The 26066-nt window shown below is 47.7% G+C and overlaps 12 protein-coding genes across 12 annotated transcripts; 7 read left to right on the top strand and 5 right to left on the bottom strand.

The window, feature by feature from the left end:
* Nucleotides 1–715: 715 nt before the first annotated feature.
* On the top strand, nt 716–3466 carry N7481_013421 (uncharacterized protein; the record flags this gene model as incomplete). The annotated part of the gene is made up of 5 exons (XM_057272640.1): nt 716–1439; nt 1489–1506; nt 1560–2098; nt 2174–3294; nt 3355–3466. The coding sequence occupies 5 exons, from the start codon at nt 716–718 to the stop codon at nt 3464–3466; spliced, it is 2514 nt and encodes an 837-aa protein (XP_057115272.1).
* A 244-nt stretch (nt 3467–3710) lies between these two features.
* On the bottom strand, nt 3711–5590 carry N7481_013420 (FAD-dependent oxidoreductase; the record flags this gene model as incomplete). The annotated part of the gene is made up of 3 exons (XM_057272639.1): nt 3711–4685; nt 4740–5269; nt 5332–5590. The coding sequence occupies 3 exons, from the start codon at nt 5588–5590 to the stop codon at nt 3711–3713; spliced, it is 1764 nt and encodes a 587-aa protein (XP_057115271.1).
* A 1015-nt stretch (nt 5591–6605) lies between these two features.
* N7481_013419 (transketolase family protein) lies at nt 6606–9071 on the bottom strand (the record flags this gene model as incomplete). Its single annotated transcript, XM_057272638.1, has 5 exons — nt 6606–7523; nt 7598–8115; nt 8170–8652; nt 8710–8819; nt 8878–9071. The coding sequence occupies 5 exons, from the start codon at nt 9069–9071 to the stop codon at nt 6606–6608; spliced, it is 2223 nt and encodes a 740-aa protein (XP_057115270.1).
* An 801-nt stretch (nt 9072–9872) lies between these two features.
* N7481_013418 (major facilitator superfamily domain-containing protein) lies at nt 9873–11351 on the top strand (the record flags this gene model as incomplete). The annotated part of the gene is made up of 4 exons (XM_057272637.1): nt 9873–10057; nt 10123–10239; nt 10309–10867; nt 11016–11351. The coding sequence occupies 4 exons, from the start codon at nt 9873–9875 to the stop codon at nt 11349–11351; spliced, it is 1197 nt and encodes a 398-aa protein (XP_057115269.1).
* Nucleotide 11352: 1 nt separating this feature from the next.
* N7481_013417 (major facilitator superfamily domain-containing protein) lies at nt 11353–11630 on the top strand (the record flags this gene model as incomplete). The annotated part of the gene is made up of 2 exons (XM_057272636.1): nt 11353–11427; nt 11493–11630. 2 exons carry the CDS (start codon nt 11353–11355, stop codon nt 11628–11630), a joined length of 213 nt encoding a protein of 70 aa, XP_057115268.1.
* A 421-nt stretch (nt 11631–12051) lies between these two features.
* N7481_013416 (uncharacterized protein) lies at nt 12052–13625 on the bottom strand (the record flags this gene model as incomplete). Its single annotated transcript, XM_057272635.1, has 2 exons — nt 12052–12203; nt 12257–13625. The coding sequence occupies 2 exons, from the start codon at nt 13623–13625 to the stop codon at nt 12052–12054; spliced, it is 1521 nt and encodes a 506-aa protein (XP_057115267.1).
* A 1016-nt stretch (nt 13626–14641) lies between these two features.
* N7481_013415 (uncharacterized protein) lies at nt 14642–15538 on the top strand (the record flags this gene model as incomplete). The annotated part of the gene is made up of 1 exon (XM_057272634.1): nt 14642–15538. One exon carries the CDS (start codon nt 14642–14644, stop codon nt 15536–15538), a length of 897 nt encoding a protein of 298 aa, XP_057115266.1.
* A 256-nt stretch (nt 15539–15794) lies between these two features.
* N7481_013414 (Zn(II)2Cys6 transcription factor) lies at nt 15795–18014 on the bottom strand (the record flags this gene model as incomplete). The annotated part of the gene is made up of 3 exons (XM_057272633.1): nt 15795–17488; nt 17514–17806; nt 17887–18014. The coding sequence occupies 3 exons, from the start codon at nt 18012–18014 to the stop codon at nt 15795–15797; spliced, it is 2115 nt and encodes a 704-aa protein (XP_057115265.1).
* Nucleotides 18015–18273: 259 nt separating this feature from the next.
* Nucleotides 18274–18596, top strand: N7481_013413 (uncharacterized protein; the record flags this gene model as incomplete). Its single annotated transcript, XM_057272632.1, has 2 exons — nt 18274–18510; nt 18573–18596. 2 exons carry the CDS (start codon nt 18274–18276, stop codon nt 18594–18596), a joined length of 261 nt encoding a protein of 86 aa, XP_057115264.1.
* A 1543-nt stretch (nt 18597–20139) lies between these two features.
* N7481_013412 (molybdopterin molybdotransferase MoeA) lies at nt 20140–21660 on the top strand (the record flags this gene model as incomplete). Its single annotated transcript, XM_057272631.1, has 1 exon — nt 20140–21660. One exon carries the CDS (start codon nt 20140–20142, stop codon nt 21658–21660), a length of 1521 nt encoding a protein of 506 aa, XP_057115263.1.
* A 1000-nt stretch (nt 21661–22660) lies between these two features.
* N7481_013411 (uncharacterized protein) lies at nt 22661–22840 on the top strand (the record flags this gene model as incomplete). Its single annotated transcript, XM_057272630.1, has 1 exon — nt 22661–22840. One exon carries the CDS (start codon nt 22661–22663, stop codon nt 22838–22840), a length of 180 nt encoding a protein of 59 aa, XP_057115262.1.
* Nucleotides 22841–24779: 1939 nt separating this feature from the next.
* N7481_013410 (uncharacterized protein) lies at nt 24780–25739 on the bottom strand (the record flags this gene model as incomplete). Its single annotated transcript, XM_057272629.1, has 1 exon — nt 24780–25739. One exon carries the CDS (start codon nt 25737–25739, stop codon nt 24780–24782), a length of 960 nt encoding a protein of 319 aa, XP_057115261.1.
* Nucleotides 25740–26066: the final 327 nt, after the last annotated feature.

The following is a 26066-nucleotide window of genomic DNA, read 5'->3' as shown; positions in this document are numbered from 1 at the left end:
CGTGCAGTGAGGGGCATGTAGCAGGTAGCTGCAGGGGATGGATAATACCGAGTGTATTCAAGTAGGAAGTGGCCAGTGGTCCAGTGGTCCACTGAGTATGTGTATGGGAATATGCGGGGAGATGTAGAGGTGAAGTTGACAGCGGTGGAGGTGGAGGTGGAAGGTGCTAAGCAGGTGACTTGCTGTTTAATGTATGGGTGGGTGTTGTTATGGAAAGAGCGAGTGGAACTGCACGGGACGTCATCTCCGCTCTTTCCTCACTTACCCAAAGTCACCTGTTCTCATCTCCATCACAACCTCACAACTTCAACTTCACTACTTCTTCTTCTCCTTTTCTCTTCTTCTCTTCTCCCCTCAACCCCTAACCCTCATACCGCCACCTCTTGTATACTTCTCTACCACCACCACTCCATTGTCCCATTGATACCCAATCAATCTATCCCATCCAAACATTCCCTCCAATCGGCTCCACCCCGCCCGATCTGGACCTGCGAGGCTCACCGGTGTGGATCACAAGGTCAAAAAAATCATTATCGCTGATAGCATACCAACGGGCCACTGGCACATACTCGCATATATATTTACACCTCTCCGTGTCCCGCCATGACTCAATAATCCAATCCACCAATTCTCTATTTCAAATCCACCCCTTCCTCCCCTTCCCCTCCCCCTCCCTCCCTCCGCTCCGGTGGCGCACAGCCGATCAACAATAGTCATGGGGTCCCTTCAACCCGACTTTGGTCTCGATTCAAATGCCAACACTCCCAACGATGAATACCCACGGTACTTCAGCTCCGGCGACGAGGCCGTCGTCCCTACCTCTCGCGACGACTCGGACCCGTCACTAGATGACAACGGCGAGCTGTGGCCTCGAGACCAGCAACAAAAGACGGCTACCTACGACTATGCCTTTGAGAAGTCCATGAGTCACGCTGAGGCAAAACTCTTCTACCAACATCACCAACAATCGTCCAAGACGGGGTCTGCAACCGGCGAGAACACTGCACAAGGTGTCCCCGTTAGCCCCGTCCCCACAAATAGCTCTATCGTCGAGTCCAACGAAGGAGACCGCTCATTCCACGGCGATTCTTCTTCTCGCCCTCGAGGAAACTCCATTATGCATGAAGCAGAGTGGTATCCTTCTACCTCTTCCCAGTCCGGTGGGGACGGTACTCTGCCTAACAGTGCCCAACAGGCCGCAGATCTCGCCGCTCGAAGCCATGCCGCCACGTTCAGCCCCGCCCAGACTTCACACATCGCCGCGGCTGAAGGCATCCAAGGGAATGGTCTCGGTATTGGTGGTCTCCCCCAGGGTGCCAATGGGTTCGCGCCGAGTGGTGATGCTGTGAGCTCCGAGTTGAGTTCCATCTATCGCAAGATCAAGGGTCTCTTGGATCGTCGAACCAAATATATGGAATTGTCCTTGCAACAACCGGGAGGTAACCCCCCGTGATCATCCCGATTGGGTTCTATACCCTCCGCCACCAGAGCCTGCCTGGGACGATGGTAAGGAGTACCAACCAGGGACCGCTGGGGGCTCCTCGGATTTGAATGAGAAGAAGAGAAAATGGGCGAGGATATCGGTGAAGATTTCGATTTCGAGGAGCTGTTGCCTCTTCCCGGCCCATCGGATTGGACATACCGTTTGGACCGGAGCAGTGTCTACCAAGTCTATGAGTCGGAAGACGCGAAAGAGCCTGCGGTTCGCATCCCTTCATTGCGGGATTTCTACATGGATTTGGATGCCGTGGTGGATGTCTCGACGGATGGGCCAGCTAAGAGTTTTGCCTTTAAGCGTCTCTCATATTTGGAAGGCAAATATCAGCTATACACCCTCTTGAATGAATATCAGGAAGTCGCAGACAGCAAGAAAGTCCCCCACCGTGATTTTTACAACGTCCGAAAGGTCGACACTCACGTTCACCACTCGGCGTGTATGAACCAGAAGCATCTGCTTCGTTTTATCAAGAGCAAGATGCGCAAATCTCCCGATGAGGTGGTTCTCTTCCGTGATGGCAAGCACTTGACTCTGCGGGAGGTCTTCGAAAGTATCAACTTGACTGCTTACGATCTCAGTATTGATACCTTGGATATGCACGTATGTTACCCTCGCCCTACTCTATTTCATCTCGTATGTGCAGTCGGGATGGAACGCCTACTAACACTCGAATAGGCCCACACCGATTCTTTCCATCGCTTTGACAAGTTCAACCTCAAATACAACCCAGTTGGAGAATCTCGTCTTCGTGAAATCTTCTTGAAGACAGATAACTACATCAAGGGCCGATACCTGGCCGAGATCACTAAAGAAGTGATCTCCGATTTGGAGTCCAGCAAATATCAAATGGTTGAATGGCGTATCTCCATTTATGGACGATCGCCCGACGAGTGGGACAAGCTGGCTGCGTGGGTCGTCGACAATAAACTGTTTTCCCCCAACGTCCGCTGGTTGATCCAGGTGCCCCGCCTCTACGATGTCTACAAGTCCAGCGGCATGATGGAAAACTTCGAACAAGTGATCACCAATGTTTTCCAACCACTGTTCGAGGTGACCAAGGATCCATCCAGCCACCCCAAACTCCACATCTTCCTGCAGCGCGTCGTCGGATTTGACAGTGTGGATGACGAAAGCAAGACCGAGCGCCGCTTCTACCGAAAGTATCCCATCCCGCGAGACTGGGATACCAAACAGAATCCACCCTACAGCTACTGGTTGTACTTCATGTTCGCCAACATCGCATCCCTCAATCAGTGGAGGAAGCGCCGCGGTTTCAATACCTTCGTTCTCCGCCCACACTGCGGTGAAGCAGGTGACCCGGACCATTTGGCCGTGGGCTTCCTTGCTTGTCACAGTATCAGTCACGGCATTTTACTTCGCAAGGTCCCTCTGCTCCAGTATCTTTACTATCTACACCAGATAGGCATCGCCATGTCTCCACTGAGTAACAACGCCCTGTTCCTCACTTACGATAAGAACCCCTGTGCCAGCTTCTTCAAGCGAGGACTGAATGTCTCCCTGTCAACCGATGACCCTCTCCAATTCGCATTCACTAAAGAACCCCTGATCGAGGAATATTCGGTAGCCGCTCAAATCTACAAATTTAGCGCTGTCGACATGTGCGAACTTGCCAAGCACTCTGTCGATCAGAGTGGATTCGAGATTACCTTGAAGAAGAGATGGCTTGGTGAAGATTGCAGTCAGCCTGGGGTGCGCGGTAACAATGTTGCGAAGAGTAACGTTCCCGATATTCGCGAGGCGTTCAGGAATGATACTCTCGCCGCTGAGTTATCCCTGTAAGTTCATCTTGAATTATGTACTGCCAGTGATATATGACTAACAGACTCCTTTTCCAGTGTTGAACGGTACGCCGAGGGTTCTGGCGTTGATGAGCGCAGTGCCTTGGCCCCGGGTTTGTTGCATACGGCTCAGCAAGCGTCTATCAAGCCCGCTAATGCTAAGTCTTGATCATGATTCTGATCATGATTGTGCTTGATGTGTTTACTTTCGGAGTAATTAGCCAGATAGTAATAATTGATGTTGATGAGTGATGACGGGATTCTTTTAAGAATTTCTATAATGGTTTATTATCCCTCCACGCCGATGTCCTAAATAATTCTCCAAGTTCAATCCATCACATCAATTGGCTCCCTCATCGCTATGCATACATATCCTGTAATCCAACATTTGGCTCTAAATCAAGAACCAACCTTCAAGTTCTGTTCAATCGACAAAGCCCATCATCGTCCCAATTTTCACTCCCAACCCCTTTGCGAACAATAAACAGATCATTTGGATCCCTTGATGCCTTTATAGATCGCAATCGTGGGTAATTTTCACCCCAAAAGGATTTCTGAAATCCAACTTCATCAGCATCGGCTTCGTTCATATATGCACCCATCTTGCCATGCTCTAGTGATTTGAAAATAGGCACCTCATGGCGCGTAATGTTAGCGGCTTTCGTTTCCTGTTCTTCAAATGTCATATCTGGGCTCATCAACCGCGTGAAAATCACATGCACCATAGTATCTCTCCAGGCTGGATTCAGTGCAGAAGCGATATTGCGATTTTTAGAAACTTGGCCACCGGTTAGGATTACGCCGGCAACTGCCTCACCCGGGTCAAAGTTAAGACTTGACATCGCACGCGTCAATCGGGTAGAATTGTCTGATTTCATAAAATCCCGAGACACCAGTTGGGATCCTAAGCGCATACCTGTGCCGGTTGCATAGCTACCGGCCAGGATTGTCGAATACATGCTCGACATTGAAGGATACGTAACCATATCGAAAAATGGTTCGAAACCGATCGCTTGCTTCAAATCCAATAACAAAGGAGAGAAAAGTTCTTTCACGGTGGTTGAGTTTGTTTGGTTGACGAATGCCATGGAGGACAGAAGGACGGATACGTTCTGTGTGCTGGAAACTGGATATATTGGCACCATTCCGTAATATCCCGAGCCACCTTGATCGTTGAGCCGAAGGATGTGTTTTTGAAATGCTCCAACTCCGTCCCAGAATGCGACACCTGGGTCCATGGTGTAGTTGAGGGTCGCATATATCAAGGGGTAATCGGGGTAGACCTTAAGAGTAGCGCTTACGACCACACCAAAAGACCCTCCACCGCCGCCTCTCAATGCAAAGAACAGATCAGAGTTCTGATATGCGTTGGCGAATACAAGTGAGCCCTGCTGATATATCAGTAACGAAGCATCTCGCGAAGAGTTCACATTGGGGCTTACATCTGCCAAGACAATTTCAAACTCAAGTACATTATCACTCGCCATCCCATGGAGCCAGCCCAGGAAGGAATGCCCTCCACCCTGGATATATCCGCCGGCGATACCAACCGTGCTGAATGTCCCTCCCACAGCCATCAGGCCTTTGGAGCCCAAAAATGCGTACATCTCACCCAATTGAACGCCAGCACCAACAGTTACAGCTTTCGCACTATCTGGAGGATTTAACATTGGTGGTACCGTGGGAATAAATTCGTTGGAAATAGACATGTTCTTCATCATGTGAGTTAGAATTTGCAAAGATTTGGGCGCAGAGGACCGGCCAAGGAAGTCATGTCCGGTATTCTTTATGACTAGCTTGATGTTGTGGCGCGTCACAAAATTGACAACGGTTTGAATGTGTTGAGCCGTTCGTACTTCAGCTGAGTAGAGCGGTAATCGGCCTTGTTCGCATGGTTCCGAACGTGGAGTCTCCGTGTAGCATTTCTCATCGGCTGCTGGCCATGTTTCCCAGTTTTCCCATTGAAGCGCACCTGAATTGGTTCAAGTTAGTAAGAGATGGGCCAAAAGTGATGGATTTATTGGGGAGTTCGACCTGGTTGGGAGGATCGATAGGTAGAATTATTTGTATTTGCTTGTACAACGCTACACTCTGAGGCGCTGAAATCGGGGTCGTGACAAGAACTTGCGAGTGGTCTCACTGTGACCAAATTTCCTTCAATAGAATTGTTGAGGGCAGCCCATTGAGCCTCGGTTGGCCAGCAAGGTTGGTCGGGTTGACATCGACAGGATCCCAGATTTGCCGCAAGCCCAATGGCGGCAAAGAGGCCAATGCACAACAAGCTAGGCTTCATGGCAGCAGATAGTTTAAAACGCCATAGGTTAAGAGTTTACGCTAAGGAATATTACTAGGTTCTCGTGTTAAAAGATGACAGGGGCTGTTTGTTTTGATCGGCCGAGGAATGTGCACTGAGCGTACTAGTAGTATTGCATACCTCAGGCTCCTTCTTATCACGACGGATCTACCAGAGGCACGGGCCACATGCTGGTGACCACAGTCTACTCATTGCGAAAACAGAACCTGTTGTGATACTATGAGGCTGGTGCAGACCAGTAACGACGCGCGCTATTGGAATTAGTTACCGATACATCTTCTCGATATCCCCGAGTCAGAAATACTAGCTTCCAACGTTGATAATCTTGAATTTTCCAACATATGAAATCCACTCTGAGTCCAGCTGAAATATATACTTGCTCAGGCGGGTACTAATTAGTAACTGCCCTTAGAAGGTACCCGCTGTGTAATTCAAGATGGTTCAAAAGTACCAAGCCTGAGGTTCAACACATGGGCGAGTTGAAACTTGAATTACTCCAAACCTGGAATAATTGATTAGTATTTTCAAGTCCGAATCAGTTTAACAATTTGAAAAAAGTGTATTTTTTACCAGGGCTTAGTCGCCATCGCCCGATCGTCTTTTTGTTTAAAAAAAAGTAGTTAAACAGCCTGAGTACAGAAAGGGTTCTGGAGTTGATGAGGGCAGCGCCTTCAAGTTGTCAATTCCTCACACAAGCATGACATGCTATTTCTTCTACCTAGCGTCATATTTGTCGGAAAATGAAGTATGGTAAATGCCCCATTTGACTGGCTGCTGCTTAATGTTGCCATTGCAATTCATATCACCATTTGCTCCAACCCTCCCATAAGATTGCCTTCTCTTGAAGACAATCAAACAAACAGAGAGTCCTCTGAAAGCCCCATGACTCACCGGCCTTCTATGTATTTACATTTCTTAAAGTTTACAATAACACCTTGTAGATAGCACCCCTGTCAAATAAACACAGCTTTAGTCCTTCCCATTAGGTATATCTCTAATGCTCAAATCCAATCCGCGGCCCCTCATTAAATTCCCTAAAATCCCCCCTCAAAATTCCAATTCCGTCCCGCCTGACTTCATCCACAAGATCCTTGACTTTAGCCGCAATGCGCTTCGGCTCAAATCCGAAGTGCTCATATGTCTCCTTCGAAGGAAGACTCTTGCCAAAGCTATTCATCGAGACGGATGCATCTGCATATCGTTCCCATCCAAGAGATGGATACGCCTCAATCGCGACGGTGGGCTTGTTAGCTCGCGCCCTCAGCACCGATTGCTTGTATTCCCGAGTCTGCATTTCAAAAAGTCTGATACATGGGAAAGAAAGCACTCGTGCGTGGATCCCGTAATCCTTCAGAAGCAAGTCCCGAGTCTTCATCGCGTAGACCATCTCAGAACCAACACTGATCAAGCTGACGTCGAAATCATCGCTTTCGGCTTCCGTGAAAACGTATCCACCCTTCAACGTCCCTTCCCGCGAAGAATGCTGTGGATACTGTGTTAGACCTTGGCGGGAAAGTGAGATGACTGTTGGCGTTGAAGTCGCTTGGATAGCGGCAATGTATGCGCCAGCCACTTCTTCTGCATCGCATGGCCGGATGTAGAGAAGATTAGGCATTGCGCGCCAGAGGGCTGCAACGGCGATAGGTTGGTGTGTAGGACCATTCTCGCCAACGCCGATGCTGTCGTGTGTGGCGATGTGGATTTGTTGGAGGCCTTGGAGTGCGGCCATGCGTATCGCTGCAGCAGCGTACAGGTGGAAGACGAAATATGTGCTCGTCATGGGGATAAATGTACCCCTGTTGAAGGCAGAGAGGCCGTTTGTTATCGCGCACATGGCATGCTCGCGGATACCATAGTGTATGTATCGACCACTGTAATCTCCGTCGAGACCGCAGGATGTTCGAAGGTCAGGCTATTTCATCTTAGCGAAGTGTAATCAACCATTTGAAGTCAAGCTTGAGGTGAGAGACTTTATTATCAACTTACCGACTGAAAGTCAACCTTATTTTTGTACGCGACATTGCACGAAGGGGTAAGGTCCGCCGTGCCCACTAGGAATGAATTGATATTCCCTGCCAGAGCATTCGTAACCACACCAGCGGATTTTCTAGAGGCGGTGGAAGCAGTAGGGTGATTTTCCTTGGAAGGAATGTATTTGCTCCAGCCTTCTGGCATCTTTCCTGCAACACGGAGCGCAAATTCTCCGGCTTGAATGGGATATTCCGCACGATATTCTGCTACGGCTGCTTGCCAGTCCGCTTCGTAAACCTCGCCACGGTCGGGCATGCCATGGAAGAAGTCATAGACATCTTGTGGAATATAGAAGTGGTTATCGGGGTCGAGACAGAACGACCTTTTGAGGGTAGCCACTTCTTCAACTCCGAGGGCAGCTCCGTGTATGTCGGCTGTGCCAGCTTTGGTGGCCCCAAAGCCAATCACGGTGCGGATGTTGAGGAATGTGGGCTTGTCACTCGATCGAGCGTCGATTAAAGCGTTCGTGACCGCTGATAATTTTAGCAAGAAGCTCTACTACCGAGCTGTGAGGTTTCGAAACTTACCGGCGACATCTGTGTCACCATTGTACACGTTGACAACGTTGAACCCAGTAGCTCGCATCTTCATGTTAATGTCCTCAGTGTTGGCAACATCGGCACTTCCATCGCATGTAACTGAGTTGTTATCAAAAATAACACATAAGTTGTTCAGTTTCCAATGGCCAGCGAGGGAAAGCGCCTCGAGACCGACACCTTCTTGAAGACAAGCGTCACCAACAATGCACCATGTCATGTTGTTCACCACCTCATGGCCGGGCTTGTTGTATGTCGCAGCAAGATTTTTTGTGGCCATGGCAAGCCCGACAGCATTGGCTAGACCTTGACCTAGAGGTCCAGTTGTAACCTCGATGCCCTCATTCTCGATTTCGGGGTGTCCAGGGCACAGTGAGTCGAGCTTCGCTGAGTGGTAGGATTTGAGCTGGTCGAGGGTCATGCTTTCGACGCCCACGAGGTGCATAAAGGTATATTGCCAAAGACATGCATGACCTATCACGATTTTGCTTAGCTAGACTCAAGTATCTTAATAGTCGATTGAAGACATACCATTTGAAAGAACAAGACGATCCCGATTGAAGTAATCACAATTCCGAGGCGAATATTTCATCACATATTTATATAAGGCAATTCCAATGGCAGCCATTCCCATAGGAGACCTTCAGTAACATGTTAGCATTTGCTTTTCCAAAAAGTACTGGGACAAGGCGTATTTACCCAGCATGGCCTTCGCCAAACTGCTGGCAGACATCGGCGATGAAAGCTCGGAACACATTCATTACCCGCTGGTGTTTCGCCGCACTTGCTAAGACCAGACCATCGTGAAGAGAGACCCCATTGCGAATGGATGGTTTTGCCTTGGTCCGCAAATTCTCAATGGGTTGCTCGAGTAGTTCCAGCGCAGGTGCCATAATGGAAATAGTATAACACTTGATAGTACTAAATCAAAGTTACCTACCGGAAGTCGAGTCCGCTGCCAATTTTATACTTAAACATACTCGTACCACACCAAATCGGAAATATCTGAATATCATTGTGTTGAGGTGAGTAGAATGGCTTGTCGGGTTCGATACGAAGCCACGGGTGATTCAAACCGAGTGCAGACTACTATCTGTAGGCGGAGGCCAGTCTGTGGCCTTTGTGGTAGTTGCAGACCGGCATCGTGATTGGTGGAACCCTCGCTTCGAGCTCAACGGCCCTCGCCTCGAAAGCCCATGCCGCTGTGCCCGAAACTAACTAAACCAGGTACCCATTGCAACGACTATGTATAGCAGAGTGTTGAACAAAAGTGGTAATTGGTTGAGAGAAGAGAAGAGAGCCACTACTATTCACGAGAGATGTCGAAAGATGGCACCGCGACACCACGCCCCAACAACAGTCTCGTTTCCGTGAATGCCAGAAGGTTCAAGGCCCCGCAGTTGGACTCGATGCGAAGGCCATAAGCCAATCCACCGGCGTTGCAAAATTCCGGGGGGTGGGCAAGTGGAAGGCGGAGTGAGTTTGAAAGTGGATAATTGTTACAATGAATTTGGGGAATAACCGGCGAAAGTGGGCTGATTTCGGTCAAAGTCCAATATGCCAGGTCTGAATCCAGCCTGTCAACTCCGAGGAAGCATGGTAAGACATATACTCTTTTAGAAGGCCAATGTCTCTGCCACTACCCCATCATTCAAATCCTTAACTTATCCTACCAGCTCTCATTGCACGCCATCATGAACGCAGCAGATCTTGAAGGACAAGGAAAAGAGATCGCTTCTCATGAGGTTGAGAATGTGGATGCCATTGGGGCGATTTCATTCACTGATGAGGAGGAGAAAGCGCTGGTGAAGAAAATTGATCTCACCCTCCTGCCTACCATCTGGGTGATGTATTTGTTGTCCTATCTGGATAGAACTAAGTGAGTCGGTCCGTCTTTACGATGAAGTTTTTCACTTTCAAGGACTAATGGTGAAAATTATATAGTATCGGCAACGCAAAGATCTCCGGGATGGAGGTAGATCTCAACTTGACATCCAACCAATACTCGATTGCTTTGGTTGTCTTCTTTGTTGGATATGTTGTATTTGAAGTCCCGAGCAAGTATGACATTCTATTTAATAATAAACCTTGAAAACTGAGTGAAATATACTTATCACCTCTTCTCATCAGCCTCGCATTGAGCCGATCACGGCCCTCGATCTATCTACCGTCAATCATGATCCTCTGGGGAGCCTTAACATGTGTCATGGCTGTTGTCAAAGATTTCGGTCAATTGGTAGCCTTGAGAACGATTCTGGGCTGCATTGAAGCCGGGTTTGCACCCGGTGTTATACTCCTCCTATCCTCATGGTACAAGCAAACTGAACAGTCGAAGAGGTTTGGGGTGTTTATTTCAGCTGCTGTTTTATCGGGCGCATTTGGAGGCCTCATCGCTGCCGGCATCGTTGATGGACTCGAGGGTGCTCATGGCATTCGAGGTTGGCGATGGCTCTTCATTATCGAAGGCGTTATCACTATTGGCTTTGCTATATTTTCAATTTTCATCCTTCCAGATTTCCCCATGACGACACGACGTCTCTCCGATCGCGAGAGACAGATAGCTGTGACACGTCTAGCGAGTCAGAATGTTACCGCTACAACTGCAGATACTGAGCATCTAAGTAATCTAAATGCTTGCAAGGTGGCTTGTCAAGACCCTCGCACTTGGGCCTTTATAATTGGTTATATGGTTCGTCGCTGCTCCCTTTCATTCTATTTCCAGCTCTGCCTTCGTTGTGCCCCTAAGAAATTCCCTTACATTTTTGCGTTAAAGGATGTTATTTCATTGAGTATTCCCATTTATATTTCTATCTAGCTAACCTGATTACTGTCTTCAGGTGATTGTTGGCTCGAGTACGCTGACATACTTTTATCCGACCCTTGTAAAAGGACTTTTTGGAAATGTATCGACTAAAGAGATCAACTTATTGACTGTCCCAATTTATGGGGTGGCATTTATTGCAACTGGAATTACTTCTTATTATGGTGATAAGATTTCCACATGGCGCGGTTTGATCATCGCCTGCTGGCTTGGGTTTTCGTTGATTTGCTCAATCCTCGTCTGCATCATACATGACTTCACGGCTAGATATGCCCTTCTGGTCCTAATGGCGGCCGGTCTGTGGTCTACAAATGGGGGAAACCTTGGCTTATGCATCTTCTGCATTTGCTAGTATGCACCCACAGGCACGGGCTGTTGCCTTAGCTATGGTCAATGCGTTGGGCAATCTGGCGCAGATATATGGATCGGTAGGCATCTGATCTCACTCAACAATTTCCCTTGACCGTCCACAGGGCTAATATCAAGCTTACAGTACCTGTTTCCTGAGAATGATGGTCCCGAGTACATTATGGGATTTTCGGTTATTTCTGCCATGCTGACAGTGGGTGTGATTGTCTTTTTGTTCTTACATATATGGTTCCGCCGGCGTCTGAGGTCGGGACTCATTTAATGAGGACCCATATTCTAGTCCATAAGACAAATATCACAAGTATCTATCTATAGTTTTCCTGGATAAACCAGGACAGGCCCAAGTGACCTCACTATTGTGATTGAGAAATATACGAGACAAAGCGGTTTCTCTAATGGGGCCCCATACGGGAAAGAAGGCAACAGTTCGTGCTTAATAGGCACAATCTTGTATCAATTTACGCCCTCTTATCAATACATACGGGGTCGCTCATTTTATCTACTACTTGCGGACAGTATAACCAAACTATGTCTACAAATACCGAGAAAAAAATAAGAAGAAAACTTGTTCCTTTGACTTGAGCCGAGTGGCGCCATAGATCGATCAATACGTATTAATCTTGGCTACCATTTGTAGATTGAAAGAACATGGAGGGGATTGTAAAGTAAAAGTAAATTGGAATTTATATCACCATCGTATCGAAGGCATTTTTGGAGTAATGAAGCTCGACCTCCTTTCGAAGTGACCTTTCAGGCCACCGGAGTCTCTGTTGAAAAAGGTCGAGAAGGTCCAAAAGTGCGAGTTGTTCATGCTCATCGTAAAGAAAGTTTGCCGCTATTGTGAATTAGCTATTAATTGGAAAACATGGTTGCTCCATGATAATTTACCTTCATACAGACAATTAATCGACACTATATTGGCGGCCAGGTCATCTGCGTGAACAGACTTTGCAATTCCACATATTATCTTCATAGCTGCAGCTAACACGTGGTTTGGCCGCCGATCGTTGGCAATACATCCCAATGAAGGATGGTGCGAGACCACAAGTACGAGGGAGAGGCTCTGGATTTGTAAAGCCGCAGCATAGGATGCTGGGTTAACCCATATGGCGGGGAAAACATTTTCTTCTGAGGTCAATGGCAGAGGGTTGTACTCTGGCGGAAGAGCTTCACGCCATTCTTTGAGCATATGTAGAAGCTCACTTCCTCGATCAGCACGCCGCACGGCGTCCACTTGGCTCTCTTCTTGCGATGTGTAGTTGACACACTGCCCGAGCAGATACCATGTATATCTAGCTAACTCTGGAGCTGTTAATGATGCAATTTCCTTTCCTGGCTTCCATATGCTGAGTATACGACGTCGCTCGAGTAGGGCGGACCAAGTATCTTGTTGAAGCCAAGCCCACCAGAGGGCCGACCGAAGTCCTTTACAATCACCATCAATGTCCTGGAACTGTTGAATCCAAAAGATTCCTTCGATGCGCCTTTTCCAATTTGGAGTCGAGCCATCAATCATTTCGTAAGTGCTGATGAGAATGGCAGCGGCAACAAGATCTAAGCTCTGAGTATGAGATGGATGATGTATGGCCGATTTCAGGTAATGAAGGGACTCGGTGTAGTATTTCGCCGCTAAGCTGCGAACAACTGCACTGTCTCCATCATTTTCGACGTCGGCCTTTTCACATGGGGTGCAGCTAAAATCCCCCCTTTGTCCCTCTCCCAGAGAGAAATGGCGCGCTGAAAGGGCCAGCAATGCTTTCATCAAGCCGACGTTTCTCAGAGCTAGGTGCGGAACTATTCTTGCAGAATGGATCTCTGGGTCATGCAAATCCAATAACTTGCTCACAGCCTCCACAAAATGCCGAAAAAGAAAAAGGTCGAATTCTAAGAGCTTAATTGGCTGCTCCAGAGTCCAGGAAGTCGCGTAAGTCGCGTCGGCTGCAGAGAACGGCCCTTGGGCTTCGAAAAGTTGATTATTTCCCGGTTCTTCCGACAAGTGCGCTTCGAAGATGCCATTCCCTTGTCTTGATATACAAGGAGATGTGCCTAGTGTACTGGGGGTGAGGAGTGCCGCCGCATTGTCCTCTGTGTTATAGGTGGTCGCACATCCTGTTCCTGAACCAGGACTCAGTTGTTGAATTGATTCGTGATGCTGAAGTAATCCCGGCAGGCCTTGAAAAGGAGCAGCTGTTATGCTCTCTTCACCCTCTCGATTTCCAGTTGATTTTGGCGGGGATTTGGATGCAGGTAGTAGCATTGTAGGATCGTGACTATAAATGCAAGATCGGTTCCCAGTTGTACAAGAGCTGCATTGAGGTCGAGTCTGAGGAAGTTAGAAATAATTATACCGAGATTTTTCACTATCATATTGAAGGGTTTACACCTCGTCGCACTTGACATGGCGGCACTTGCACATGACGCTGAGGTCGTGTAAGCACATCACGATATCCTAGCCCAAAGTACGAGGGAACACCAACCACCCAGTAGCAACACGCAGTCCACGTCCCCGAGACTTGCGCATTGGCCGAGCTCTAGGCTCTGGTTTCACCATGACAACCCAATGAGAGAACGGAGTACTGAGCTAATCCTTTGGGGGAATAGCATAACCACCCAAAATCCAACGGCAGAGGTGAAGCAACAACAGATGAGTTGCAATTAATCCAAACCCCTTGAAGAGGGACCGACGTCTCGCATCGATGCATTAGTTATGCCCGCGGCCAACATGTCCCATATCTTAGTTAGGAAGTTCACTTCATTCAGATATCGATTGTGATTCGTGGAAATCAAGTCTGGAAATTCCGGTAATTCATGGTGACATGTAAAAGGCCACTGGGAAATTCTCCACGGCGTGGTGGGCCACTTTGATTGTTTCAATTCGCCAAGAAGAGCATTGTGGGCGTTTATGCTCGCCAAGATGGCCCGATATGGACTCGATACGAGGGACCATCGACTTCCTCGCCAATCACATACCGAGGTCGGTCGGACATAGAGGTCGGTCGGACTCACATAGAAGCCGTTAAACGAGGCCGGCGCCTTTCTTCGAGTGTGTTTTGATGCCCAGAAAAATGAAGATCAGATCGAGTCGGGTGGGGGAGCGGGGACAAGTCGGTCCCCCTTTCGGTTATAGTTAATGCGATTCGAGTCTATCGATCGCTGCTCTGTCGTTTAGCAGGACGATAGTGCCGAGATAGATTTAAAATAGCCAATCCCCATTCTAATGTCACAACTATTCGCTTAAATCATTTTATCTCACAGAAACATCTTTCTTTCAAGATGCCACCAAGTATATCGGAAATTCCAGCCGTCAATGGCAATCCCAACGGCGGCGACTACGCTGCACCAAGTCAAGCCACCTCAAATACATCACCAACATTCTTGGACACCCAACCAGGCTCTGATCACAATTGGAAGATCACGCTACAAGGAAAAGTCATCGCTATCACCGGTGCCAACAGGGGCATTGGCCTAGCCCTCGCAGAGGTTTGCTTAGCGAACGATGCGGCGAGCATTTTCAGCCTGGACATTTTCGAGCCGGGTGAGGAGTTCGCTGCTATACAAAAAGCCAATCCAAAGAAATTGCACTACATCCACTGTGATGTCACTTCTGAGAACAGCGTGAACTCTGCAATCGATGCGGTTATCGCAGAGGGGGGGGCTATTCATGGTTTCATCGCCAATGCCGGCATGACGAAGCACCAACCAGCATTAGACTTCAGTCGCGCCCAGTTGGATCAGCTCTTCAACCTCAATGTCTTTGGCGCATATTTCTGCGCTACCACGGTTGCCCGCCGGTTCATTGATTTGGAAATTAAAGGTTCGATCGTCTTTACTGCTTCCATGACATCCTATCGCCCAAACCGCGCAGCACCTTCGGCTCCTTATGGGGCTACAAAGGCTGCTGTGCGAAATATGACACATACTCTGGCCATGGAATGGGCTAAGCATGGCATCCGCGTGAACTCAATTTCGCCTGGTTTTATCAAGACTGCCATGACCTATTTCGTGGACCAAGCCCCCGACTGGGATTTGAAGATGCAATACTACGGCGGCATGCCCAGGCTGGCTGACCCCAAAGAACTTGGTGGAGCTTATGTGTACCTGCTCTCTGACGGTGCCTCGTATACCACTGGCATCGACATTCCCGTTGCTGGTATTGTGGGGGCCTGGTAGGATATTTCAATCATCCAAACAACGAAAATATGCGCAATTGTTGATGAAATAAGAATGTGACTGGAAAGGTCACATCATCCATGGACGTTTGGTTAATACATCAGAATATATAGGCTAGGTACCGGTACAAGCTTAGCATCTTAGAAATCAGGAAGTTCCTTGACGCCGTCGAGTATACAAACATAGCTATATATACCATCAATGGAAGTGGTGAAGTTGGATAGACTGGGTTCGTGTGTAGCAGTATCGGTAAAAGTCATTCCTCCCAACACCTTTTGAGTCGGGCTAGTAGAAGGCCCTTGGAAAGGAATCCGCTGATTCTTAGCATATGATCTAGAACACGGAGCAGTTCTTCGCGCATCTCGGGTAGGCGAACAAATTGGCCAACTTGGGATCCATTAGTAAAGACAACAATGAAATAAGGGAAAGACTGACCTGCGAACAATGCCTGCGCGTTGACAAACGCCATTGCGGGTTCATTTTCCTGACAGGAGTTTGCTATCCCGCAGACCATCTTAACACTTTCGGTAAGTTGTTTTTCACGCTGCATGTATATGCCCAGTCCCCCAAGCGTCGGTTGATTCAGCAACACGGCCGTTCTCGCGAGATGGTACATTTGCATCGCCCCTGCATGGTTCGTCGGGTGGATCCAGATGGGTGGGAACAAAACATCCGACGTCGCGTTTGTAGCGACTGTGACTGGCTGGTATGAAACAGGGAGGATACGATACCAATCAGCGAGTGCGCTGAGAAGTCGGTCACCTTGCTCGATTCTATCCCTTGGATCTTGATTCGGGACTACTTTATCAGAGGCAGCATATTTCACGCACTTTCCACACAGGTAGACAATTCGTGTCGCCAGTTCATCCGAATTCAGGGTCTCAAGAGGCTTTCGAGCACGCCAGAACGTGATAGTCGGTCGTCCTGCTTGAAAAGCCGCCCAAATATCCTGTCGAAGCCAGGCCCACCAAACAGCCTGCCTCAAACCGTCAACAGACTCGCCATCATTGTCCTGAGACCGCTGAATCCAGAAAGAGCCCCTCAGGTGCTGTTCCCATACGCCACTGTTCGGGACGCTGTCGCAGTCGAACATCTCGTACGTGCTGATCATAGTAGCTGTTGCTAAAATCTCGTGCGAGTCGGCATACGCGGGATAAAGCAGTGTTTGTGAAAGATAGTGAAGCGTTTCGTAATAGTATTGTGTGGCCATGTGTGACGGAGCAGTCTCAGAGTCCGGCGATAAACCGGTTGCTGTTTGTGGTGTGGGAGCATTCTCATTTGGTTCGGAATCGTTGCCTGATGAACCCCCATCTGGCGCTTTTGAAGAAGAAAGTGACATATGCTTCGCGCCAACTGCAAGGATTGATTTTAAGAGTCCTTTGTTTCGTAGTGCGAGGTGGGGAACGACGTTGGTAAAATGCCGAGCGGGATCAAATAGGTCCAGGATTGGCCCAACAACTTGGATGTAATATCGGAAGAATGAGAGGTCAATTTGTGATAGTTCTATCGTAGTTGTTGTGTTCCAAATTGTAGATAATGGATGATAATCGGAGGCAGATCCGTCAGTTCGGTTTTCGCAATCGTTCAAAGCGGTTTGTTGTTGCTGCTGCTGCTGCTGCTGCTGCTGCTCGTAGTGACTCCCAGCTTGCTCAGGCCGAGAATTAACATATTCTGGGGCTACTGACTGTTTGCGATAAAGGGCAATCTCAAACGACTTCCAGTGGGGATCTCCATTCGAGGTATCATTCTGCCGTTGGATGTCGCTGATGGCATCGCGTGCCAATAAATCGTACCATTCAAGGGCAGAGATATTGACCAGGGATACCTGGCTCAGCGATAGTGGCGATTCTGGGAATGCAGAGTCAAAGCTGGCCAGCCTCTGCCCATGGGGCTCAAGGTGGTTATTCCGCGTTGGTCCAGTCACGTCGCTTCGGTGCAAGGGCGCGACATCTTCGGCAGGGGTGGGGCAAATGACCTGGGGGGGGCGGTGCTATTCCAATATTTCCCTGTTGTGTGGAAGGACTTTGCAATTCCCCTTGGGGGCCATGTATATTGTTGGCCCTGCCATCACTAATGGAGGCTATGTTCTCAGGCCTGTTCTCCCTAGAATCTGGTTGCGCCCTAGTGGACTCTCTATCATTCTCGACTCTGGCGGTATGCCGTTGATCGACGTCTTGAGTAAGATTCTGGGCATATCGACAGATCCGGTCGGACTTCGAGCAACGTAAGCATGTGGGTTTACCATCGTCGCATTTCACGCGTCTCTCCCTGCAAGTGAGGCTGTGATGTGCATGTGAGCTTTCGCTTAGGGGGGTCTTCGGATTTGACTGAGCAGGCTATCAACTTACCATCCCGTCCTGGTTCTCAATCCACGTGCCCGTGAGGGTCTGATACGTCGACGACGATACCCCGATTCGCTAGTCTCCGTCGTTGACCTCTGCCGTGGGTTGCCGACGACATTCATGGGGGGGTGCATTGTGGTGGATGGTGGATTCGCCTCGAGGGCGCCGCCCCGATTAAATAATATAAATAGCCCCCCCCGGGCCCTGATTAGTCACTCTCAAAACCACAGACAACAGCCTCCATTATAGAAGATAAAAATTTTGAAAATTTAGTGTAATAAAATACCACCCCTTATTTTAATAGTTAAATTGTTGATTTTATTTATGCTCGCACGACTATTTGCACCATATCGGAGATTAGTTACGTTTATATACGTACTAGCGGCATACACTATGGCAGCATTAGTTGTGAAGACCCGCATCTGCAACCCTATTAAAGCCTTTTGGCTCGGTCTCGAAGCTACTAATGGGACGTGTCTCAATGTGCTGAAAGTCTTCCTTGCCGACACAACTTTCAATGTAATTACTGACTTGATTGTCTTTGCTCTGCCGATGGTAGTGATTCCAGTGCTTCACCTGCCCCTTATGAATAAGCTAAGAGTTATTGCTCTTTTTGCAGCAGGTGGTCTGGTATGCATTGTGACCATTGTTCGGCTGGTATGGGTGATCTCATATCAAATCTCAGTTGATAGAACATGGACAACCAAGCGGACTGATCTTGTCACCTGTGCAGAAATTACAGTTGGGATTATCTGTGCCTGCCTTCCAAGTGTCTACTTCTTTGTGAGCCAGCGCTGCTTTTTTCTCTCCCTGCGAGACAGCGAGGGTGGATCGTGACTTCAAGAACCCACAAATCTGTGTTCTAATTTTCCTCAACTTGGAAATCCATACCAGGGAATGTCCTTAATATTGCCTCCAAACTACTGCCATTTTTGGGTGGAATACTGGTCATATTTTTGCCTCGCAACTGTACAGGGCAAGAAGTTGTGTTTTAAGATGGCCTTATCATGCTGGGCTAATATTGTTGTTGAAAATTCACGTAATTCACTGTGACGCACCCCCAAAACGCCATGCCAAATGCGAAATTTCACAACACAATATATTCACATCCGAAAGCTGCTTTGACTTGGGCTCTACCTAGGTAGTACTATGGTTTCCATAGGTACTATCATGCCCAGGTGATTCAAAAGTTGATTACAAGGTTCAAATTACACCAAAGAAATACTGAGAAATTGCATTGGTTGAAAATGGCTTCTTAGCAAATATTATAATTGAAGAAGTTATTGCCCAGGTATTGATGAGATATTTCAATTTGAATTTCGAGCCTTAACCATATGGTACGTTGGTCATTGACTTGTTTCACCACCTATCCGCATTCCCTTCCCACCGAGCCGCTACCTCCCAAACAACATAGTTAAAGCAAAAAATTATAGCTCAATATCTCTACAATAGTTACTTTTTAATCAAGTTCTGGACAAGATAGTATTATTCCTATCATTCGTTCCAAGGTTATAGTATGTTTAGATATTTTTGATCTGAAAATTTACCGCAGAAATATATAATTACAACCTATTGAGCAAAAACACTTTGTCACTTTTAATATTATACACAAATGACAAATTGAATCACTGTAGAAAAATGTATTCTTACTTATCTTAAGAATAACCTCTATACAAAACTAAAATCAATTAAAGGTGTTGTTGAGATAATTTTATTTCTTAACCATGGTGTCTGGAGGGTGGCGGCTCGGTGGGAATGGCGGATAGGGGTGAAACACGTTAAGCGAGGCCGGCTGGACAATAAGCGAAGCTGGCATGAAGCGAGCAGGTGATTAGTAACTGCAATTGAACCAATCAAAGCTTGATTTTCCATGAAGGGGGTCATCCATTCTCCAAAATTCCCTTCGCCAAGTACCGTCATAACGTATACACATTGTTATGATCTGTTCGTTTGTTGGTGTTTTGGGTGGTGGCTCGCTTACTGACCAGCTCGCCTCGGGACTACGTCAAGTGTTCGCTTCGATTCCCATGGCTTCACAGATCAGAAATCCACAGGAAGCACTTACAGTATCACTGATTATACATTGAAAAAAGACTGACAACATGACCATGTGGAAATCCACGAGGTCTCACTATTCCTTCTCGTGCTCTATCCTTGTTTTCCTATACTTATGAAGGCACTCGTCGACCCTCGTCGAGTACCCGAGCCACATACGACAAGGTGCCTCCTGGCAGACCTGGAATTTAAACTCATTCCAAAATGACGAGTCAAAGTGCCATCACAATTTCTTCCAATGCTAGCGATCTGAAATTGGATAACAAGGCCAGCGTTACACTCAGTCAGCGCATCTTTCAATTGTTTCAATCTCAGCCACAGGCAGATCACGAACATTGCAGTAACCAAGCCCAGAGGCACCTCACCGTTCGCTCTACACAAAGCTGCCATGCTTCACTCACTGCTTTATCAGTAGATGAGGCACTGCGCATAATTAGTGATCAAACCCCTTCACCTGTTGCCGTCGACACTCCAGTGACCACATCTATCATTGGCTCGGTTATTGCTGAGGACGTCTCTGCCGAAATGATGATGCCACCTTGTCACGTCAGCGCTGTCGATGGCTATGCAATCGTTTTGGAAGAAGGCAAATTTTCGAAGGGGACATTTCCAATAGTATTCGCTATTGGCACCGACACCAGTGGAAGTTTGGAACCTCTTCAACCAGGGACCGTTGCGAGGACTACAATTGGTGCACGCCTTCCTCCTAATGCCAATGCCGTAATCAAGGAAGAAGACACGACGGTCGAGGTAATGGGAGAAGGACGCATCACAATTATGACTGATAAAATCGTCATCGGGAATAATGTGCGCGATCCTGGCAGTTACATTTCTAGCGGGTCCCGAATCTTTGTCCGTGGTGATGTTCTCACACCTTTATCCGGGGCAGTCGGTTTGCTTGCTATGGCAGGTGTTCAAACCGTCAAAATATTTAGAAAGCCTCGCATTGGCATCTTCAGCATGAGAGAAGGGGGCGCGGAAAATAATTCTCCTATGCACAATGCCAGTCGTTTGGGTGTCTTATCCAGTTTGATCTCACGGGGCTTTGAGATTGAGGACCTCGGGACCGTTCGCACCACGATGCATGGAGAGCTTAAACATGCCATGAGTTTTGGGGTGGACGTTCTATTAATCCTGAATGGTGCATCCGGAAATGAGTTAGATTTCTACAGAGTTATAGAGACTCTTGGTGGTTTCATCCACTTCGATCGAGTTCCCATGAAACCCAGCAGCCATATCACCTTTGCGACAATACCTAGCTCTGATGGAAATGGCGCACCGTATTCGCCCTCTATACCTTTCTTTTCGCTGCCAAACGATCCCGCATCAGCACTAGTGGCTCTCAACCTATTTGTTTTACCTTCACTGAACAAAACAGGTGGTCTGGATGAGAGATTGAACACTGTCGGTGTTAAACCTCGGAAAACACCAAAATTTGGTCTGCCTCGAGTCGCCGTCGTTCTGACACATCACATTCCCCTCGACCCTGAGAGAACTGAGTACAACCTTGCCGTTGTTACGGGCTCACTCTCAGATGCCAGATTATATGCCACTAGCATAAGCACTGAAGCAAGAGGCGGGCGGGATATCGTGGGCGGTAGCAGGATGGATGCCAATGCATTAATTATACTTCGTGCAGGACGTGGGTTTTGTCTGAAAGGTGAAATTGTGGAAGCCTTGCTCATGGGCCCTTGTTCTGGCTCAGATACTCGACTAATTTGCTGAGGCGTCTACTATGATTTTGAGTACACCGAGTTGTTTCTTGACCGAATTTTGGTACCCAGGTGCCTCGGTGGTATATAACACACATATATGAATCACATTTATATAGCATAACGTCGAAGTCATCTCGATTGCGGATTTTCTTGCTTCCTCGTAACGGAACCGTGGGATTCAACTAGATGTTGCGATTGGTTCCTAGCTTGAAAGGTCAGGACACATTTTTTAGTTTTCGTAAGCTGTGCAAAATGCTAGGAGTCATTTACCAGGACATTTGATTTGATTAATAATGACACTCCTCTTTTTTGTATAGCGCATGGTTATAAATTGAATCCAAGGTTGTCTGGAACCGAGGCGCGGGTAGCTGGATGGGATGCCTGAGGCCATAAGGCCTCAACGGTGGTGAGGGTTGTGATAATCTGGCCCTGACAAGGGTGTATATAACGATTCGGAGATTAGCATGAAACCAAACCAAATAGAACGACCCCGACGGTGTCATTAAGGCCGGCCAAATGTCTAGAAACTTCGTCGAAGAAAGGCCGGATTATGCGCTGATTCAGCAAATTTGTACACTTGCTCTCCTCCTCGTTCCACCCCACTGAACAATTTGCAAGATTTCGACTCCCGATTTTAACGTCAATCTGCGGGAAAATGATGGCTCTAGAGGGAAAAGAGAGTCACCTAAAACTTCACGCCTCACTTCTCAGCAGGTCCAACACAAAAGAGACCTAGATCGAGCCTCCCAGCAAGCGTATCGGCAACGGGTGAAATCCCGGAACAAAACTCTGGAAGATGAACTCGCTCACGTCAAGGCAAATAGTGGAAGCAGTCATCAAACCTTGACCCACGAGATTCAATTACTGCTGGACGAGAACCGGCACCTGAAGGCGCGTCTAGACAGTATTCGACAGTTAGCCGACCAGGGGGTCTACCAAACAAGCGATGAACTGAATTGGTATCATCTGGCCAGCCCGAACCCTCAGCTGAGGTTAGACCGGTTCCCCAGATGGACGTTGCTTTTGAGCTACAACCGACCTCTCCGCCACGCGACCGCGTTGATTCCGCAGACAAGTTGGATATCAACATAAATGCCGATGATATCCGGCCGCAGAATGAATATATGACCACTGCCTCCCATGAAACCGGCGCCCCATCACCGTCACCCGCCATCACTCAAGATAAATGATATCGCGACATGCTTCCCCGCCCAGAATGCGTATACTCCTCGAGAAGGTAAATTAGCGCACTATCTTTTCCCAGTCGCGAATGTGACTCACTGGCCGATTCCTAGATTCCAACGTCCCCGGCTCATCGCGTGATTTCACTGACGAAGCAGACTTACCACTACTCACAGCGTCACCCGCTGTACCTTCAGCGCATGAATTTAAACTCCCCGCTAGCATTGAATCCGTCATGCCCAAACACATACCGGGCACCTATCCGATTGAAAAAATAGTTCTCAACTTTATAGCTTCTCGGCGTACATTGGCTACTAGGGGACTCCCAGCAGGTGCTTTATTAGGACCCGATTACCCTTTGGTACAGGGATTCGTGAACCCAGAGAACATCAGAGCAGTTCATCCTACCTGCCAAACTCTAACAGAGATTCTCCTGACATTTGGAGATGTTGCCCTTCCTGAAAAGCTCGCGTTTATGTTTATTATGTTCCGCACGTTGAGGGTACGTATCTTTATCAAGATGCCTTCACGTCAGCTAACAGGTAAAAAGTGGCAGCTTTCGTCCTCGAAATTCGATTACGAACAAATGCCCAGGTGGCTACGGCCGACCGCCCTACAAATAACAGTCCCTCACTCTGCATGGATAGACAATATACCATGGTGAGCATCACTATCCTTCAGTGGGAAAGGAATTAATCTAAATGGACCACCCCCATGGGAGGAAATCTTCTAAAACTGACGCGCGAGAATTCAATCGTCTAACTTCCATTTCAGGCCCCAGATGCGGGATGCATTGATCGAAAATCCTTCAAGATATCCATACTCAACCTTTTCCGCACTTTATTCACCAAATGTCTCTGTCAATTGGCCTTACGACCCAATGGATGCCATAAAGGAGGTTGAAAACGGAATGATTCTCAACCCGATATTCGAGAAGCACATTCGAAGGTTAAAGAATTGGCACTTGTCTAGTCGTTTTGAAGAACGCCTCTTTACCGGTAAGTCTACGGTACTATTCTGTCATGTCATTGGACCATTTCGGGGCGTTGTCCTTCTGACTCTCTTTCTTTTTGATTCGCATTTTCTTACAATAATACTAGTAACTCATATTTCCATCGTAGGGAGAAGTCTAGAAGTCTAGAATGGGATCGGGATAATCCAATTGGCGGACGGTCAATTGAGTTATTAGTAGTATGTGACTGCTAGGGAATATTCGAAGAAGTAGCGTTACCATTCAAGTTAAGCACCTATGCCCAGGTGGGAATATATAATTCTTCAGGACTGGACGACTCATTGGGTCGATGTTGTAGACACAATTTTGGTAACCGTCATGTGGGTCACAAATGTGTGTTTATTGAAATAGCAAGTATCTGGTGCCAAAACGAAGTGACGAAGCAAGTAGTAGTCCACGGATGCTGTAGTATCGGAATATTGGGCTCCAAGTCTGCCACCATTACTCCCCCAGCCGAGACGACTGAAAAAATCCCTATTTACAAACATACAATGACTAGTAAGAAGGGCCTTGAGCCCACCAAAATCATCGGGCCCATTCCTGCACGAGATCCTCTCTGTGTCAAAATCGCAATTCCTATACTAGAAGCGAGTCGCTTTGTCCTCTATCCATCTCAAATAAAGCAACACTTGTGACTTCGCCTGCGCAAAGGCGTTTTCTCTTTTCAGTTCGCGGATACATGAGGATCACACACCGAAGCTAGAGTATAAGTGCTTTCATCTAAATGAAACGCAACCCGCCCCCATTGGAGAATACCACTGTTGAGAACAAACCTTCTAGGTAAGGTTGAGACATTCTGCGCGAAAACGACCTAGCAGAAAATCAATGTCACAATACTAGGAGCCGAAATAACCCAAGAACGATTAAATTCTAGGTTTCACAGTCACAATATCAACTTAATACGTGAGACTCAGATTCGAAAAGAATTGATCGGCTTAAAATAAACTCGAGATCCCCTTCCTACTCTGATTAACTCCTACCCAAAAGCCCTCCATCTCCCATCTCCATCTCAAAGCGTAGTTAATCACTTCTTGCTGAAGACTCTCATCCCAAGACTTCACATGTAACGAAGCTGGCTTTTCCTTCAGATCCTCGGGGTTCACGAAATTCACATTCCAGCTATAGTGCAGCTTCTGCCACGGCATATTCCCTTCCATACGGTGAGCATAGTTGAGCAAGTTCTGCTCTGGCATGTTCGGTTCAAATCGCCCTCCCAATCCTAGGACGGACATGTAGTACTGCATGATCTCCTTCGAGGGTGAATACACAAAAAACCCCGCATTCAAATAATTGCCAGACATATCAGGTGGGTAATGATGATCGTAAGTAAAGGCTTCCGGCTTCCCGGCAAAAAGATACGTCGTCGGCAGAGGAACTTCGTCCAATTTGAGCTGGTCAGCTACATTCTTGGAGTCTCTGACCTGAGCTGCCGGGTCGTCGAATACCCCATCGATGGGCCGGGTCAGGACGGTGTCCCCGTCCATGAAGAGGACTCTTTCAAATGGGAGGATCTGTGGATCGAAGAGGCGGAGCTTCGTCCAGCAGTTGCGCCAGCGGGGTACATCCACGGTGAGATTGGTCTTGACGTTATCAACTTCAATCACTATCGCGCCATCGTCGGCGAGTTGTTTTCGTTTCTCGTGTATTACTTCGGGTGCCACCAGGATTATAAAGGGGATGCTTGGGTCAAGGCGGGTTTGTGGTGAATGTCGTAGTTGATATGCTAACGTCCGAATGGCGATGAAGTAGCTGTCTTCTTCTTCGTTATCACCGGGGGCTGTTTCGCCCGCAAAGAATGTGGCCACTGCAATGTCCTGTCTGTACTTTGGCTTGATACGCCATGGCCGGTGTAGATAGTGAGTTGTCGAGTCTATTGTGGAGGTTCTCAATCGCATAAGATGTGGCTCGGAGGGAAATAGGACGATGAGTCCAATAAGGAAGACAATTATCGCGAGAATTTGAACTCTTCGTCGTGTTGATGAGGGCATCATTTTGCCATGGGAAGGTAATATTAATCTGGGGTCGAGTGCACGAGTGCATGGAATGAAGACATTCACAGATCAAATGTGACCACCTAGGCAGCAATCTGTTATGGCCTACGATTTTTTCTTATCCTAGAGCAGAGGTACTGTCTGCCTTGGCTTAAATCGACCGTTCGCAGTACAACTAATTTGGAGAAAAATGCGTTACAGGATGAATAAGCTGTATCATTCTAGTGCGGC

Source organism: Penicillium waksmanii, assembly GCF_028829765.1.
Source record: "Penicillium waksmanii strain IBT 27052 chromosome Unknown utg000011l:1.0-400869.0:1.0-401085.0, whole genome shotgun sequence".
Taxonomy (NCBI): Eukaryota; Fungi; Ascomycota; class Eurotiomycetes; order Eurotiales; family Aspergillaceae; genus Penicillium; species Penicillium waksmanii.
Note: the sequence above shows the minus strand (reverse complement) of the source record. Positions and strands in the feature narration are given on the sequence as shown.